Genomic DNA, 18,615 nt, shown 5'->3' on the forward strand with positions numbered 1-18,615 from the left:
GCCTAGCCAGTCTCCAGACCCGAACCCGACAGAAAATCTATGGGGGGAGTTGCCCAGCGACAGCCCCAAAACCTGACAGATCTGGAGAAGACCTGTATGGAGGAGTGGGCCAAAATCCCTGCTGCAGTGTGTGCAAACCTGGTCAAGAACTACAGGAAACGTCTGACCTCTGTAATTGTAAACAAAGGTTTTGGTACCAAATATTAAGTTCTATTATTCTATTGTATCAAATACTTATTTCATGCAATAAAATGGAAATAAATTATTTAAAAATCTAAAATGTGATTTTCTGGAGTTTTTTTTGTAGATCCTGTCTCTCACAGTTGAGGTGTACCTACGATGAAAACTACAGATCTGTCCATTCTTTGTAAGTGGGAAAACTTGAAAAATCAGCAGTGTATCAAATACTTATTTGCCCCACTGTAACTACAAGGTAATTTCGAGGAAGACAACATTTGTAACTACAACTCTATCGCTCTTAATGAAAAGAACCACATTTCTGTTAAGTCATTCATTTTTATTTCCCCCACATCAAACACAATTATACATGGCAAAAACATCAGTGATATATAATATGGAAATAAATCTAGTATAAGCAATGACATACAGAATAAATCAAAAAAATATTACAATGGTGATATTAGAAGTCAAAAAATTATAATGCAAGGATTTATAAAATGCAAGTACAACTTCAAAAATCAACAGTTAACATATGCATATTCAGTAAATTCTATTCTAGTGTATCTGGTGTGTCTGAGATGAAACATCCAAATCCTCTCCAGCTAGAATAACAAATCATGGCAAAGCTTTTATTTGATACATGACCAGGATGCAACACACACAGCAAGACAACAAACCCTAAACACACGACTTACTGGATACACACAGGTAGAAGAGTAAACTATATCTTTTCAAAACATAGGTGCCCGTGTATCAAAGTAGTCTGCAACATACAGAAGGCCTGATATCCTCACACAGTCTGTTCAGATTTCAGTCCACAGCAAGTGTTCCCGTGTGTGGTGACAACACGAGATGTGAAAACTTTTATGCTCAAAAATAATTCGATACAACAAATCCAACAACACAGTGTGTTAAGTCCTTTACAAACACGCTGCTGTGTAAAACCAACGCCGAGCTGCATATCAACTAAACTACACTCACCTGAACAGGAAGTAAAACTCCGGATAAATGACTGAACTTGAGAGATCTTTAAACCTTGTTCTGTTAATTTGTTACTGTCATTAATTCCTTCATGAATCCCTCCATCCTCTCTTTCCTTTGGCTGCATTATTCCCAAAGAAGAGAGCCACTTTTCCTCCTTGCCATCACTCTCTCCTCCCTATTCCTTTTCTCAAACTCATCTCTCAAAGACAGAAGTCACATAGAAATGTTCCTCCTTACTTTGCACATCTTATTTTCTCCACCATTCTTAAAGGAAAAGTCTGGTGATATCCTGTAGTTTTCTTCTTGTCAGAAAATCCCAGAAAAAGACCAAAACCAGTTTGTCTGTTTCTAAAGAGCCAGCATATTTGTTCCTACCCAAAACATAAATCTTTTAAAACAACTCACAAATATATATAGTTGTTTTTTTTTTTGAAGACTTAGTGATTTCCTGTGGTAGCTGGTCACTGCAGCTTGTAGCAATCAAACAGTGCATTTGGTGGGGGTTTATTTTCAACAGTGAATGAATCCATATCTGGGGCCGAGTCAGAATCAACAACAGTGTTGGTGAATGGTGATGAAGGAACGCATCACTCAGTCCAGAAGTGTGGTCACTAACTGTTTTTTACTAGTTTCTGGACAACGTTGCTGAATGAGCCATCTTTGTACACCAGTAAAACAAAAATAAAAATGCAAAATCCATAAAAAATTCTCCTGCATCACGTCAGCACTTAAGGTAAATAAATAAAATAAATAAATAAAATCACTATATTTCAGTCATGTAATCTTGCAAATAACAGAGCATCTGTTTGCACATTCACACAGAACATTTCTGGGTCTCCTGGTAAATGGTTTTTCTATTTACTCTAAAGTCTCCCCAATAATTACTGTAATTACACTGGTGGGAGACCAGATGTGGGACTTTTCTATTTAGTTCCCTGCCCCCCCTCCGGAAATCGTCGATTGTCTTTGTGGATGCATGGTTGGATGCTTTCACATACAGGCGCGTTGTCATGTGCTGTATGAGATGCCTGGTGAAGGCTGCTTGGCTAATATTTTTACTTTAAGTGCTGACAGTGTGCAGGATTTGAGTTTTTGTTTTGGACCTCAGTGGAGCTTTATGGTACAGGAGTAATGTCAATCAGGAAACAGTTGTTATTAGGACACATTCTCTGTTAGTTTGGGATTTGTTAACTAGAGAAACATATAGAGAATATCACCAGTCTTGTCATTTAATGCACCCAGAACCTGATAATTCAAATGAACTCACAGTTTTCACTTTATTTTAAAAGAATTTAAGTTGTGGGCCATGAACCCGTTAATAAACCTCCATCCTTGTTTCCTTCCTCTTGTTATAAAGCTGAAGAATCTACACCTATGCTCACCCTAATTTGCATGTCTCCTATAATCTCTAAATCTCTCATGCCTCCGTTCTTCATGCATCTCAGTTCTAGTTGTAAAATAATGGAACGTAGTGAAAGCATGCGAGATTTATCCCTCCACCTGCGTCTTCTTTCCTTTCACTTCTTTAACTAAGAAACCTGCAGCCTGAGCTCTTCCGTTACCTGACAGTCTGATATTCATTTCCCAAACTAGAGGAGACTCAGGAACCTGTTTTTGATCAACGGTGGGTGAGTGAGCAAAAATATAGCCAACTGTTCTGTGACTGTTGATTTGTAACCTTGTTTGTTTAAATGAAACCCTAGCTTTTGACTGTTACAATTTTCTGATCTGTGAATTATTTTCTGCATTCAAATTCCAGCGAAGCAGCTGGAAACATCTGGACATGACATTGCTGTATCAACATTTTGCCAGTTTTCCTCAGAAGAAAACAAAACACCACACCTGTGAACAAACTGAAATGTCGTGAACATCACTACTGATTGTGTAACAGTGAGGGTGAACTTCATTTCATTTGCCTCTGCTCGACTTCTCTTTCCTCTCATTCCCACCGGTTCCTGTCTACTCTAGTTGCAACACTCCACGTAGTTTGCCGGCAACATGCCGGACTTGCCGGTTCTCTGTACAGTCCCGTACATCCAGCCTTCGTCAATGGGCTGAGCATTGATGATGACATCGCCATCCCTGAAAGAGACCTCATCATGGTCTTGAGCAGCGTAGTCGTACAGCGCCCGATAAACACGCTGCAAAGATGACATGAGAGTCAGAGATTAGACTTTATATCAGTGCTCCTCAGCCTTTTGTGGCTATGTGATTCCACTTTCAGACCTCAGTTTTCATCATCTGTCACCCCCAGCCTGCATCTCCGAACTCCTTAGTCCTTACTCAATTCTTTGCTGACCAGTTTATTTCTCACTCTGTTCCCAATTTAGTGGCACTTTTAAACCCTATTAACTCTAAGTTCTAGTGAAGTGATATGTGGCCAGGTTACAGTTGGGCTTTGGAGTCACTAAATGGCCCCTAAACATCAGATGACTAGGACAACCTGAATGCACCAGTAACCAGTGGTAATGGGAGCCCACACTGGCATCCTGCAAAGAAGGCTACATGAGATTAGTTTTGAGCAGGATTGTACCGTGGTGCCTGAGTGTGGTGGCGAGGTGATGGATCTGACAGATGACATGCTGGTTTGGTGCATGTAGCCGTGATACTGCTGCGGCTGCATCTGGACACCCTGATGGTGGTACGCTCCAGGGAGGACAGGAGCTGGGTCAGAGAGAGAGAATGAGTCAAAGTCTTTCCCACATCTGCTCGATACAGTAGTTTGAAACTGAAGAGTCTCCTCTGTGGTGACCACACTGTGAACGTCAGAGAGTTATGTAATTTAAACAATATGAGAACACACAGTGCTCTTCACACACAAACCTGCTATGAAAGAGTGAATTAGTTCCATTTTATTTGTAGGTCACAGAATGCACACAAACTTGGAAAACAAATGCGTGACAAAAACAGCTCTCAGTCAGGTCAGTACGTGTCCATACGCCCACACGCAGCTGTCTGTGTCTGAATTAGAACGTCGCTTAGGTGCTAAAGGTGGGTGCTAATAAAGCTGGCATGTTAGGCAGTATCATGCTTGTAAATAAGTAAAAAATGTAAAGCTACACAGATCATTTTCTGAAGCATAATTCAACTAGTGATGCCTTTCCCTGCTCAGTACGCTGAGAGCAATGTGTGGGTGTCCTCATTCTCCACAAAGTACTGGAAAGTTGTACATATGTTGATAAGAGTCCTGAAGCAGAATGTGAGTGAAAGCCACCGGCAGTCTTCTAATTGTCAAAGGTGAGCTACCAGACATCGTGTGGAGGCTCTTGGACTGGATGTTATCCTCCAGAGGGTCAAAGTCAAAGATGGAGCCGGGGTCTGTCCTCCACACCTTCAGGTCTTCAGAGAGCAGGGAAAAGTCGTTGGAAACATGCACACAACAGCATGTTTATATAGACTGTAACAATCCAATATGTTCCGTCTTCTAATATAAAACCATAGCTGAACCTGAATATGCCAAGTCTTGGTCTCAATGCGTTTCTCAGTTTTCCCTTTTCACGCGAGAGTGATCAGAAAACACAGGTAATGCAGTGTCTGCTTAGAGCACTGTCTCACCTGAACTAATACAGTGCCTTGCGAAAGTATTCGGCCCCCTTGAACTTTGCGACCTTTTGCCACATTTCAGGCTTCAAACATAAAGATATAAAACTGTAATTTTTTGTGAAGAATCAACAACAAGTGGGACACAATCATGAAGTGGAACGAAATTTATTGGATATTTCAAACGTTTTTAACAAATAAAAAACTGAAAAATTGGCCGTGCAAAATTATTCAGCCCCCTTAAGTTAATACTTTGTAGCGCCACCTTTTGCTGCGATTACAGCTGTAAGTCACTTGGGGTATGTCTCTATCAGTTTTGCACATCAAGAGACTGAAATTTTTGCCCATTCCGCCTTGCAAAACAGCTCGAGCTCAGTGAGGTTGGATAGAGAGCGTTTGTGAACAGCAGTTTTCAGTTCTTCCCACAGATTCTCGATTGGATTCAGGTCTGGACTTTGACTTGGCCATTCTAACACCTGGATATGTTTATTTGTGAACCATTCCAATGTAGATTTTGCTTTATGTTTTGGATCATTGTCTTGTTGGAAGACAAATCTCCGTCCCAGTCTCAGGTCTTTTGCAGACTCCATCAGGTTTCCTTCCAGAATGGTCCTGTATTTGGCTCCATCCATCTTCCCATCAATTTTAACCATCTTCCCGGTCCCTGCTGAAGAAAAGCAGGCCCAAACCAGGATGCTGCCACCACCATGTTTGACAGTGGGGATGGTGTGTTCAGGGTGATGAGCTGTGTTGCTTTTACGCCAAACATAACATTTTGCATTGTTGCCAAAAAGTTCGATTTTGGTTTCATCTGACCAGAGCACCTTCTTCCACATGTTTGGTGCGTCTCCCAGGTGGCTTGTGGCAAACTTTAAACGACACTTTTTATGGATATCTTTAAGAAATGGCTTTCTTCTTGCCACTCTTCCATAAAGGCCAGATTTGTGCAGTATACGACTGATTGTTGTCCTATGGACAGAGTCTCCCACCTCAGCTGTAGATCTCTGCAGTTCATCCAGAGTGATCATGGGCCTCTTGGCTGCATCTCTGATCAGTCTTCTCCTTGTATGAGCTGAAAGTTTAGAGGGACGGCCAGGTCTTGGTAGATTTGCAGTGGTCTGATACTCCTTCCATTTCAATATTATCGCTTGCACAGTGCTCCTTGGGATGTTTAAAGCTTGGGAAATCTTTTTGTATCCAAATCCGGCTTTAAACTTCTCCACAACAGTATCTCGGACCTGCCTGGTGTGTTCCTTGTTCTTCATGATGCTCTCTGCGCTTTAAACAGACCTCTGAGACTATCACAGTGCAGGTGCATTTATACGGAGACTTGATTACACACAGGTGGATTCTATTTATCATCATTAGTCATTTAGGTCAACATTGGATCATTCAGAGATCCTCACTGAACTTCTGGAGAGAGTTTGCTGCACTGAAAGTAAAGGGGCTGAATAATTTTGCACGCCCAATTATTCAGTTTTTTATTTGTTAAAAAAGTTTGAAATATCCAATAAATTTCGTTCCACTTCATGATTGTGTCCCACTTGTTGTTGATTCTTCACAAAAAATTACAGTTTTATATCTTTATGTTTGAAGCCTGAAATGTGGCAAAAGGTCGCAAAGTTCAAGGGGGCCGAATACTTTCGCAAGGCACTGTATCAGCCAGGATGCTGCAGGTCAATTGAGCTTATTTATTGTGAGTGCCACTGGAAAAAACATTCACTACAGATACAATAAAATAAGAAGCTGGAGGCTGGATCCATCAGCTTAGTCTGAAAACGGTAAAAACTACATATCAAGGACCAAATTAACTGAAAACTCAGTGGGCAGCAGAGTGAAGGAAGCTCGAGCTCTCTTTCACAAACATGTTGTCTGTTGTAGTACTGTGATGGTACCTGAAACTTCTCTTCACCATAAAATGTTTGTTTTTTTTGCAAGAGGGCCAAGTGTTTTCAGATTTATCATGTGTGTTGTCACTGTTTAAACTTCAGATTAAAAGCCTTCACATGGTTCGGGGCCACATTCCTTTCCTGAAAGGCTTTCATCCGAACTGATGACGCCTCTTGGATGAGAGGTGAAACGTCTTCAAACTAAAAAATGTTTTTCAGCTTACTATGACCTGGATGACTGAGAATCTGCATGGACTAAAGTGCTGAGAATTTTATTAAGAGTAGATCACCATCATGAAAGCGCAAAAAAGTATTAACAACCTTATGAGTAACAGCTAAAATTTACTCACTATGGTATTGAACTAAAATTTGTCCACACAACCACAGAGTTATGGGCACATACATGTTGCAGTGCAGAGTCACTGACCTACGATGATGCCTCCTGGTCGTCTGTCCATGTCCGTCGCCTGGGGGTGGATCCCTCTGTTGTAGCCTGCCTCTCCCATCATCTGATTGGCTCTGTGGTAGCGCTCCATGCTGGGGTCATCCAGTCCCGGGGTACAGCCTCGGCCACGCGCCCGTTCAAAGTCCTCGTGGTACTTGGCCTATCAAATGGTAACACCCGATACACACGTGAATATACATACACACACACACCTGTATCGAAATCAGACATGCATTTGACATTCATACACACGATTACTGGAAACTGTAATACACACACAGGTCAGGGTGCATTTGGTTAGTGAGCAAATAAAACACACAGGGAAGGTGTTAAAATATTTTATTAACACACACACACACACACACACACACACACACACACACACACACACACAGACCTGTACACACACACACACACACACACACACACACAGACCTGTACACACAATCCTGCACTCATGTAATCTTACATTTACATGCTGGAGGCGTTCACCAGCCTGAAAACCTAAAACTTTACTGAAAAGAAAACTGGACCAAGCCGGTACATAGTGATGAAGCAGGCTCAGATTCTTCTCAATATAAAATATATCAATATAAAAAATAATCACACTCTTCTTTTCACAGGAAATTTGTGCCCAAGATGGTCAACATACACACTGAAATAAATATATACTCTAGTATAAATACTTTACACAGATTGTAATATACTGTTTATGCATGTATACAGTTTAACAGACTAAAAAACAGAGCAGATAAAACAAGAACCAGTGATGGTAGAGTTTAATATATGTCAGAGAAAACTCACAACTGAAGTGGGCTAGAGTGTGTGAACGAGTTAGGTTCTGGTCTCAGGGATCTAATATGGTACGTGTAGTAAACACACACTGTGGGGACATCCCAAGTCTCTGATATGAGCAATCCTCACTCTAGAAGTCATTCCGCTCAAGCAGGGATCAACAGTGTTCCAGGACTCTTTTTTTCTGCTCTCAGGAGGCTGCTGCAGGAGCCAGCACCGAGGACCCAAGCAGCATCCTCTGCTGCTATGGACTGACGCATATCTTATCAGAAATCAGATGTCCTCTGATCCTTCATCTGAAGCACCCAATCACCAACTAATTTCTGACAAAAGGGTGTGTCAGTCCATAAAAGACTTCCACAGAGGATGCTCGTGTGTCCTTGCTCATGTCACCCCTCCAGCATCCTCCTTGGTCCTCAGAGCAGACATGACACTCTTGGGATGTTCTCAGTCCTCACTGAGCAGCGAGGATCAAACATACGAGACCTGGGACACTCTCACACATACAACAAATGCACACACACTGCTCCGTCTTCCATGCTGTCTGGTGATGGGTGTTACTGCAGTCCCACCCGTGGTGCCATGCCACTCAAGTTAGCTCCTCCCACTATATCCATATGGGAGGCATGGCAATCAGGCTGCTACCATGGAAACGAAGTCCTGCGTCTTCCTGACGCGCCTGTATTCAGGTGTGTCCAGCTCGGTACAGCTCCGCCCCCTCATCTCCTGTAGCCCATGCTGGTACTTCACCTGTTCACACACATGTGACATTATATATGCCTGAGAAAAAGCATCTGTGTATTTGATTGTGTGCGTGTGTGTGTGTGTGTCTGTCTTGCCGAGCTGATGTTCTCCTGGTTTTGTCGGACTCGTTCCAGTTCTGGAGTCATTCCAACACTGGTGGCCTTCACAGCACTCTGCTTGTACTTGACCTGGTAGGGTAGAAGATGCAACAACTCTCATCCATGGTTACCAACACACACACACACGCACACACCTTCATACCATCACTCCTTACCCCACAACACCACCAGATACACAAGCTGACACTGAACCAGTTGTTACACCCTCTCTTTGCTCTCTTTATTAGCGTGTGTGTGTGTGTGTGTGTGTGTGTGTGTGTGTGTGTGTGTGCATCCTCACAGAGCTGATGTTCTCCTGGTTCCGTCTGACTCGCTCCATCTCAGGTGTGTCCATGATGGCGGTACCACTACCCACCTCCTCTCTGTATCGGACCTGAGCAGTGCCAAGATCAACACAAAGGAACAGCTGCAGCTTTCAGCTTTAAAGGAGCAGTACGTCAATGTTTCACTGGCATAAAGCACATATTATATAAATACATGATTAAGGAACAAGTATGCCAATGTTTTATTTTTATCACCGGTTTGTGTTTTATTACTTTGTTTACTTGCTGCTGTAAAGACCTTAATTCTGGACAGTTATGAGGTACAGAGTGTGGTGTTAGGTAAGGTGTTATGAGTTATGTGCATGTAAACGTACGTCACTGATCTTCCTGGTGTTCTCTCTGGCGAGGATGATCTCTGGCGTCTCGGTGACTGAAGACATCAGGCCTCTCATCAGCTTGGAGTCCTGGCAGTAACGCAGCTAGAGGGCGACAGAGAGCTGCTGTAAACCACAGCTGTAGCATTAAAAGGACATGGGTCACTTTAAACCTGGGCATCGTTCAGAAGTTAATAAAGCTGTGTTTGCAGGAGACTAGAACAGGCTGCAACATAACAGTGTGCGCTCACAGAGCTGATGTGTCTCTGGTTGTTTTTGACTCTCTCCATCTCTGGAGTTTCTGACACCAGGCTGTAGCGTCCTTTCAGGCGCTCTGCCTCGTCCTTATACTTCTTCTAAGAGAGAAGAAAAGATGAAGTTGTCTGAGGGTTCTTTAGTTTTGACAGTATTTTGTTTTTTGCATACAGACCTGACTGTAGATGTCTTTGAGGTAGGAGGCGTGCAGCAGGTTGGGAGTGTCTGCAACTGTCCCGTAGGAGTTTTCTCTGAGCTGCTCCGTCTGCATGTAGGACCTCTGTGACACATAAAGACAAGCTCAGCTGATATCACCATGGACAGACATCACCTGCGTATCTTTAATAATTGGGTTCTTCATTTCTTTTCTCATTGTCTAAGTGAAACACATTTTCTATATTCTAATGTAAATTTAAGTTTCATCCCAAATACAATGTCCTTCACTGCCTTATTAAAACACCTGTTTCTGCACTTGTTTGTTTGGATTTTTTATCTCTACAAGAAAATATAAGGCTTGAGTCAGCAGCAGCAGTAAACATACTGTATCTGCAGACCAAACTTAAACATGTAGAACAAAGTGTAGCTAGAACAACTAATTTTCATGACAAACTATGACTGGTCTGATCGGCAGCGAGGCCTCTGTCACCACCACTGAAAACAACCGACTTCACAGTGATAATAACAGAAAAACAGTGTTTTACATGTTTCTTTGTTCTTTCTCTGCATCCTGCTTCTACAAGAATCACGTCAGAGCAATGCAATATGAAACGCATCCACACACATTTACCTGGCTTTGGATCGCTGACGCTCTCTTGACTCTTTGTATCTCCAGGACGTCGGCGCTCAGCTCCATGCCTTTTCCCATAATGTCCCTCTCCAAGTCCCTGCGATATTCCCTCTGCAAACAACAGACACGTTACACAGACACTCAGTGCAGAGTCAAACACCCTGTGGTTGTTTTATGTGCATGTTTTACCTGGTTCAGGATCTGATTAGCTTTTTTAACCCTCAGCAGCTCAGGTGTTTCCTCCAGTCCAACACCAGATAAGCCCCGGCCCTTCACTCCCTGCTCCAGGTCCTTCCTGTACTCCTTCTACAGACGTACAGCAATGAATGAAGTGGTAATTGGATGACTGTGAATGTGAGGATTAGGGAATAAATTCATGCCAGGAAAGTAGTGAATGTAAAGTTCTGTAGGGTCAATAAAAGTGTGAGTCATAAAGCAAAGAAAAAAATGAGTAGATGATTTAAAAAAACAGTGACTAAACCGTAAATGACAGAGGGAATGAAAATATAGGAATAAATTAAACAACACAAAATGTCCTGAAACTCAACCCTTAAATGTCACATTTCTCTGTGTGTGTGTGTGTTACCTCACTCAGCAGACTGTTAGCATAGCATGCTGTCAGATATCCAGGTGTCTGGTCTACATCCATCAAGACTTTTCCCTTCACCTGCTCCTCATAGTCTCTCCGATACTCCCTCTGAGAGACACACACAGCAGAAAGAAAAGAAATCATCATGAACCGTCCTGCAGTTATTACACCATAATTATAATTTAAACGATATCAACAAATCCCATATGCAGATTCAAACCATCAATAAATGTGTCTTACTAACAAGCGTTGCATGCATATCATAGTTTGATATATTGTCTCCAATGTTGTCCACAAACTGGGCCATGCTGGTGCAGGACTCTACCCCAAGTACTCACTACAGCAAGTAAGGATTCATTTCCAACTGAATATAATCCACAACAAATCTACTATTTCTTTCCATTTGCTTGTAAAAAACTACATCAATCAGCTTTATCAATCAGTTTCAGGAAATTATGGGGCCTTCATTAAAATAAAGAAAATTTAAACTAGATATTTGTGAGGTGTTTTTTAACAATTTACATCTTGAGTAGGAACCAGTGGGCTTGGAACTGAGGACTGCAGAGTGATGAAGTCAGAAAGTACAGAGACTTTTGGTCTTTTAATGGGATTTGCTTACAACAAGACAAATACTGGGTGACTCCAGGTCTGCTCTTAAAGGACGCAAATTATGCAAAATTGACAAAAGCCTCTACCTACTGCCAGCGAGGGCACAGTGGGTATTTTATATTTAAGGTGGAAATGTTCCTGAAGATATCCCTAAAAGACTGTCTTGTGCCAACGTTAATCATTTCATGTCAGTGCTTTGTCAACAAGGGTCAGTACAACACTAGATTTACTTCCAGACTGAAGCTCATGAGTGGATCTATTCCAGCTGTCTTGAGTCCACCTCACATCCCGATGCTGTAAGTGTTGCTATTTTACAGTTATTTTACTGCTTGTGCATGAAGTTAGCCTGTTTAAGCCGCAAACTAAATAGTTTGTGGGACAACGTTTGCAGAGTGCAGAAATGAGCTTGTTTACCATGTGTACTACGTTGTGCTGTTGACGGAGAGCCCTGCAGCACAGAAACTAGCCAACAGGAAGGCTGAGAGAAGAAAGCGCTTTACCTCACTCTGCATCTTCTGTGCTTCTTTGGACACTTTGTACATCTGAGTGTCTCCAAACTCCATTTGAGAACGACCCTTGTTCTTTTCATACTCCTCTCTGTACTTCACCTGAAACCAAACATACACTGAGTACCTAAAACACGTCAGAGAGGTATATACTGTAGGTAACAAAGACAACATTGGTGAATCCAACCTGGCTGTGCAGCAGTGCCATCTCCTTGTGGTGGAACTGTTCAGCTGTGTCCAGAGCTATGTGGTAATGAGCCTTTGTCTGGCTATACTTCTTCTTATACTCTACCTGGTCACACATATTTAGGAACATGTACAATTCACTGACATACAGCAAATCATTGCCCCTAACCCTCAGCTTATCCTAAATTTAAAATTAACAAGGCATGGCGATCCTGGAGTTGTTAAGCAGGTGAATGAAGCTGGTTTTACAGTTTCTATGATGTCATACATTGCTCTGCAGCTTGCTGGCGTGCAGGAAGTGCTCCAGCTGCAGGAGGTTTGGCAGGTCTGAAGCCCCCTCTGGTTTCTGGTTCTGGTTGGTCTTATACTTCACCTGAAGGGCACACAGAGAGCCTCTGTTAGGGCTGAATACTCTCCCAGGATTTATATCCCAGGATGTCTTGCCATAGAGAAAGTTTAATCTTTAATCACTGAAAATAATTGATAACACAATAGTGTTTATTTCATTATATACAGTACATATACAGTATATTTATTTCTAATAGTAGTCTTCCTTATTCATTAAAGTATTTGCTAACATTTGTAAAAGAACCTATCTGCTTAAAAACACAATAAATCCAAAATATAAAAAACCACCACCACACAATGTGAGTAACAAAAATATCAGTTAATTACATGAAGCCATCTTTGTGTTACTTCAGTGGGTTGACAACAGAAGTGTTGGACATTTTGTGACGTCAGTGTGATGCTCCCATATCAGCCCTACTGCTCTGATACAGGATGGAGGTGTGTGGACTTTATTAAGATAATCAACAGATTTGTTCTCTTCATTTGAAAAACAATGTCGGACTCTAAGCAAACTGAGACCTGGCTCTATACCGTGACGCCGACAGTCTCTTGCTTCTCTGAAAGCAGCCCTGAGTGAACATGCAGCATTCCTGAACACCGGGCAATTTTTAACACAACAAGCTGTTATATAATGCAGTGAAGTGATGCGGCTCCTCTGTGTGGCCACTGAACCATGCCTAGCTCTGTATGCATGCATGTGCGTTTTTATGTGCGTATTTGCATGCGGGTGCCTTCACTAGCATGACTGTTACCTACTGTGTATGTGTGGACATGTAAGCTGACGTGTGCGTGCGCATACGTGCAACCTCTTCAGCTTCACCGGCTTTCATCCCACAATTCCTCTCCAATTTGCCTTTCAAAGGTTGCTATGGTTATGCCCACACAACAGACCAGATTTCAGAGTGTGTGCAAAGTGAATGAGATGCACACACAAACACAATAACAAACGGTTTGCTCCTCTTCAACTCATTTATCTTGACAGTAAAGAAACAGGTGAATTCAGCTGAACCATATAACAGATACTCCATGTGGAAGGTTCCCTCAAGATGACTGTTATCGTTCTTAACCGAGACTTTGTGGATTTGTCCGGTTTGTCTGGGCAAACTCTTCATGCTGTCAGCTGCGGATGTGTCTGCTCCTACTGTGAAACCAAACCGTCTCCTAAAAGTCTGAACAACACCCGTGTCATCCTCACCTCCTGCTCCAACAAGAGGTTTAGTTTAACAGGATGTTGGGTGATAAAGTATTCAGTCTTCTAGACTGGTAGTTTGCCAGACTGAGTATTTCTCTGTGATGTTTACAATGACATATTTTCATTTTTCAGGTCTCTCTTAAATCTTATGTACACTGAAAGACTGTAGGCTTCCACATTTACAGTTTATTCTCTAGTTCTGTCTTTGTGTTACTTTCCTTTTGCTGCAGCTGGTTGAGGAAACAAACCCACAAATTACAAATAGGGAACTTAAAATGTACACACACAAGCAGGTTTATGCATCTTTACGCACATTAACATGAGATTACTGTTGGCTACTTCTGAAATCATACCACCTGATCTTACAGTGATTTGGTCCAGTCAACAGTTGTCATCAGGCAATGACGTTTGAGAACTAGAGAGTAGATTGTTAAGGCAAACAACAAATAAATATGGACTTGGAAAAAAGGATCCTGATGTGATTTAGTCAGCTCTTGTATCAAAAAAGTTAAAGGTAGTCCACCTAACGCTGATCATGTGACTGTGTGTTTCTCACCTGACTGGCCAGAGCAGCAGCAGCCTGTGTGTGTTTGAAGGACACACAGTCCAGTGGGTTGTAACAAGGCCTCTGCCCCTTCAGATGTCTATCAAAACTCTCCTTGTACTTCACCTGTGAGACAGAGAGAGAGGGAAACACAATCTTACACAAATGTTTGACTATCCTTGTCCTTCCATATCCATATCTTAAACACTACTACAGACTGGCAACCTGTACCACCGATGGACAAAAACCTGGTGCCCATTCTTCCCAGTGAAGGTTCTGAGTTTCCTTACATGTTGTGCAGCCCATTGCACATGCACATTAGTGTTTCCCCGCTTCCCACATCTGCACTCCCACTCAGTCCACAGACTTAACAAGAAAATAAGTCTTTACAAATATAAAGCCTCCATCAATTAAAAATTCATAATGCAAAGAGTGATAATTAATCTGGTTTACAGTTGCAGGTGTCCCGTCACCAGTTTTACAAATGTCTCTTTTATCACTGAGATCTATGGAGAAAATGCTTATGAGTCTGTTGAGGATTTTTTATTACAGCACCGCAAGTAGCCACTGGAAAAGACTGGCTGAACGGCCGAATGGCGACACAGTGTAAAGCTTTTCATAATACACTTATGATCTGTCCTGTCAATGTCCCAGTGCATGCTGGGAAGGTGGGTTACCTGGCTGGACAGCTTTGAAACCTCACTGGCATGCTGGATATCAGTTCGGTCCAAAAGGGAGCTGTCACTGTACACTGGCTGCTTCGTGTTGCCCTTATAGGCCACCTGTGGATGTCACACACGCACGCACGCACGCACGCAACACACACACACACACACACACACACACACACACACACACACAGTATGCAGACAGCTCGTACAGTAGCATCACACACATAATGGATACACACAGGCCAGTATCTTGAAAATAATCTCCCTCATACAAACACAGAGCCCATTAAGATGAACCTTGCACAGCACTCTTACACGGCAACAGTTCAGTGTTAACAGCAAGACGTTTTCTATAATTAATCAGTGGTTCCACTCAGAGCAGCTGGTGAATGAGACTGTTGTCATGGAGATCCAGCACATGTCCACACACACATAGACTCACATCGCTGGCCAGTTTAGCAGCACCGGCGGCGCTGACGATGTCGGGCCTGTCTGGCACCGCATTGTAGTGATGAAGCTCCTCTTTACCTTTTCTGTAGCTGACCTGAGACCAGCCGGGACACAGTTACAAAATCACACTCATCAAAAAGTGCACTGCGACATAAAAACAAAATAGGCGGCCACAAAAGTGCAATTAAATTACAAGAATAAAACAAGACAGACTTAGAACACTGGTTAGAAACGTTGGGAAATCAGTGGTGACAAAACACATAAAAATTACTGAAAGAGTCTTGTTTTTTCCCCTAATCTTCACACACACAAGGCAGCATTCAGTTGTGGGTCATTGCCAACACAGTCACACAACAAACCTCACATATCAGCTTGGTGTTTTGTATTATACTGTATTAAAATGAGAAGTGTGTGTTTACATCGCTCTGGTTCTTGGTGACCTCCATGGCGTGCTCCACTTCAGGCAGCACCTTCATGTTGGTATAGCTGCACCTCCCCTTCTCTCGATTATACTTCTCCTTGTAGAACTTCTACAGATAAACAGGGAGAGAAAAACCAAGTGAGGGGGACAGAGTAAGACCGAGGGAAATGCTGAAATAAAAACATGAAGAGAAGGAAAGTAGGAGAGAGGCAGGGGAATGAAGACAGAAATAATGGAGCTTGACAGACTGAGGGAGAAAATATCTGATGACTAATGCAGCCTGGTGCCAAATAATGACTGAAAACACACTCAGATATTCACCTAAAATAAAACATTCAGCTTCCCACTGTGAAAATGAAGCATTCACAACAGGACACAGAAACAAACCTGATGCCATCTGTTTCGCTTAAGCACCAGTGACTGATTTTATAAACCAGCTGGTTGAACATGTATGTAAAAACAGCAGCTTTTCCAAAATGTATAAATAGCTGTTTGAGAGGATAAACATGATCATTGTGAGATGTTTTAATGTGGGAAGAAACCAAACTCTTCCACTCTGCCAGCTTCTAACTACCTTAACATTTTGAACGGTAGAACCTCAATGGACAGGATTTACTGTACGTCTCACCAAGGAACACAGAGATCCTTTAGTTCAGTAAAAGTAGTAATACCATAGTGCTGAAAAGAAAAGCCCAGGTCAGGACTTGAACCTTCTGGCTGCAAGGTGACAATGCTGACCACTGCACCATCAGATAACAGCCTTGATGTGGGTCTGAGATCAGTTCAGCTATAACAGTGCTTTGCAGACAATGTCTGTGCTGCTGCTGTTTGACGATTCATGTAGTCACTCTCCAGCTATAAACACCTTCTTCTACCTGTGTATCTGCCGTCCATGGACGTACGCACACAGAGGCGCCCTGCTCAGAAACAGCAGCATTAATCACATCTGTGGCTCTCTGAGAGGTGTCTGTTTTTAGCAGTGATCCTGTGAAATGTGTGACTGTCCCAGTTTATGAGCTTTAACCTTCTGCCGCTGTCTGTCCTGGCTTTCTGTGGGTCACAGTCTGTGTCCTCAGGCTACAGGACAGCTGCTCTCTGTGCTCACACTTCAGCAGGCACCAGGATACCAACACTCCCACCGCGAGTCTTTGTGTGATCTTGGGACAACTGTGGGATGTCGCTCTATAAAAGCCTCATCTTCTCACCTCTCCTCATCTGCTGAAGACGACAGCTCTTCATCCCTCCCATTCACAAAAATACCCACAAGGCTCTTTACTGAAAGATATTTTGTGGACAAAGTCTATATTCTTGCCTGTGGCTGGAATAACTTTGAATAGTTGCTTTCAAATGAAAGTCCGATGATGCCACTGGAGTGATTTTGATAACCAAAATACAAATACTGATAATGACACTCCTGTTTTCTTCTTTCAGTTACACATAACAAATGTATGTCAGACTCACGTTGCTCTGTGTCTTGCTCAGCTCTTTAGCGAACACAGTGTCGATGGTCTGGGGCATGTGGGTGTACAGACTGCAGCCGGCCTCCCTGCGCCCTGCTTCCCTGTACGTTTTCTGTAGCACAAACCAAAACAACCTTTTATTGTGCAATGCATTATTTAGATCTTATTCTTTTAAGGAAACAGCACAGTCACTCTGTGACTTTGCTGCCTCATCAACATCAGCTATTAGTATCTGTACAGTAGGTACAGAATTTTCCTGTTGAGTTTACAGATTTTCCCCATATTTCCAACATATATGGATGGCAATACAATTACCAAAATATACAGTAAATAACGTGGCAAAATTAAAATAACAGGAAAATCCTGTAGCTGTGATTTAGTATAAAATAGGGTTGGGCAAGTTAATGCGTTATTTTCACGTTAACGAAATACTTCATTAGCGCCGACAATTATTTTATCGCGCATTAACACATTTTATTTTTATTATTATTTTCAAAGTCCGTTGCTCACTGGCTCTGAATACACATACAGACAAACGATGGTTATGTACAGTAACCCAAGCTTCTATGAGTATAGGCGTAGCCCTCTAAGAGCTGTCGCTATTGGGTTTATCCCTCGCGCATGCGCAGTCCTGAAGAGATTCTTTCGCGCCCTGTACTGGGCTGTCCCCAAAACAGGTCCGCTGCGATGGCATAAATGCAACTGTGACCTGTGATCGGCTCCCTACACCAACGCTGTTTCTTCAGCTGGCGGGGGTGGAGACAGCAGGGCTTCCAGCTTAGAGGGCTATGCCTGTATTCATAGAAGCTTGGGTTACTGTACGTAACCATCGTTCTATTTCGTATAGGCTTCGCCCTCTAAAAGCTGTCGCTATTGGGATAAAAGCACAGCTCCATGTAGTCAATGCCCTGTTGGCCCACTACCGCCTCTCCTGTATCAGGCCTTGCCTGAGCAGAAGGTGCAATAATGCCCATATAAACACCTGACCGCCACTGTAAGAAGGCAGAATGGCTATTCTGTTAACAGGGGAGGAGAAGTGCAGGGAAGAGCGCACAGATAACTGTTAAATTGCAAGAGCATACGAGCGCTAGCAGCGTACAGAGATAATCAGATGCCCGTATTACGCAGCTGTTGTCTCACAGTAGTAATAGCAATATTACCAACGGAGAACATGGGTACCATGGAGAGCATACAGACAGAGTGCGTGTGTGCAGGAAGAGCACACACACACACACACACAGCGGGTACACCGGCCAGTTGGAAC

The 18,615-nt window shown here is 42.6% G+C and overlaps 2 protein-coding genes across 10 annotated transcripts in view; both read right to left on the reverse strand.

The window, feature by feature from the left end:
• Nucleotides 1-529: 529 nt before the first annotated feature.
• nebl (nebulette) overlaps nucleotides 530-18,615 on the reverse strand; it is a 119,771-nt gene continuing 101,685 nt past the window's right edge. Inside the window, exons 5-7 of the mRNA XM_020621902.1 lie at nucleotides 7,021-7,198; nucleotides 3,698-3,828; nucleotides 530-3,305 (exon numbers count right to left, since the gene is read on the reverse strand). Coding sequence (XP_020477558.1) covers nucleotides 3,129-3,305; nucleotides 3,698-3,828; nucleotides 7,021-7,198 — 486 coding nt within the window. The 3' untranslated portion in view covers nucleotides 530-3,128. The remainder of the gene's footprint in view (nucleotides 3,306-3,697; nucleotides 3,829-7,020; nucleotides 7,199-18,615) is intronic.
• The window catches only part of LOC109972772 (nebulin), an 82,138-nt gene continuing 70,936 nt past the window's right edge, over nucleotides 7,414-18,615 (reverse strand). For 5 of the 9 annotated variants that reach the window (XM_020621895.1, XM_020621900.1, XM_020621894.1 and 2 more), the window contains 17 exons: nucleotides 17,353-17,463; nucleotides 15,890-16,000; nucleotides 15,463-15,564; nucleotides 15,027-15,131; nucleotides 14,362-14,475; nucleotides 12,534-12,638; nucleotides 12,267-12,371; nucleotides 12,074-12,181; nucleotides 10,962-11,072; nucleotides 10,565-10,681; nucleotides 10,376-10,486; nucleotides 9,764-9,868; nucleotides 9,585-9,689; nucleotides 9,334-9,438; nucleotides 8,977-9,069; nucleotides 8,673-8,765; nucleotides 7,414-8,583 (listed from right to left, as the gene is read on the reverse strand). In XM_020621895.1, coding sequence (XP_020477551.1) covers nucleotides 8,467-8,583; nucleotides 8,673-8,765; nucleotides 8,977-9,069; nucleotides 9,334-9,438; nucleotides 9,585-9,689; nucleotides 9,764-9,868; nucleotides 10,376-10,486; nucleotides 10,565-10,681; nucleotides 10,962-11,072; nucleotides 12,074-12,181; nucleotides 12,267-12,371; nucleotides 12,534-12,638; nucleotides 14,362-14,475; nucleotides 15,027-15,131; nucleotides 15,463-15,564; nucleotides 15,890-16,000; nucleotides 17,353-17,463 — 1,818 coding nt within the window. In that variant the 3' untranslated portion in view covers nucleotides 7,414-8,466. Of the gene's footprint in view, nucleotides 8,584-8,672; nucleotides 8,766-8,976; nucleotides 9,070-9,333; nucleotides 9,439-9,584; nucleotides 9,690-9,763; nucleotides 9,869-10,375; nucleotides 10,487-10,564; nucleotides 10,780-10,961; nucleotides 11,073-12,073; nucleotides 12,182-12,266; nucleotides 12,372-12,533; nucleotides 12,639-14,361; nucleotides 14,476-15,026; nucleotides 15,132-15,462; nucleotides 15,565-15,889; nucleotides 16,001-17,352; nucleotides 17,464-18,615 lie in introns of those variants that run through there. The other 4 variants (XM_020621893.1, XM_020621898.1, XM_020621899.1 and 1 more) reach the window with 4 other exon arrangements.

Source organism: Monopterus albus, unplaced genomic scaffold (genome assembly GCF_001952655.1).
Source record: "Monopterus albus unplaced genomic scaffold, M_albus_1.0 scaffold269.1, whole genome shotgun sequence".
NCBI lineage: Eukaryota > Metazoa > Chordata > Actinopteri > Synbranchiformes > Synbranchidae > Monopterus > Monopterus albus.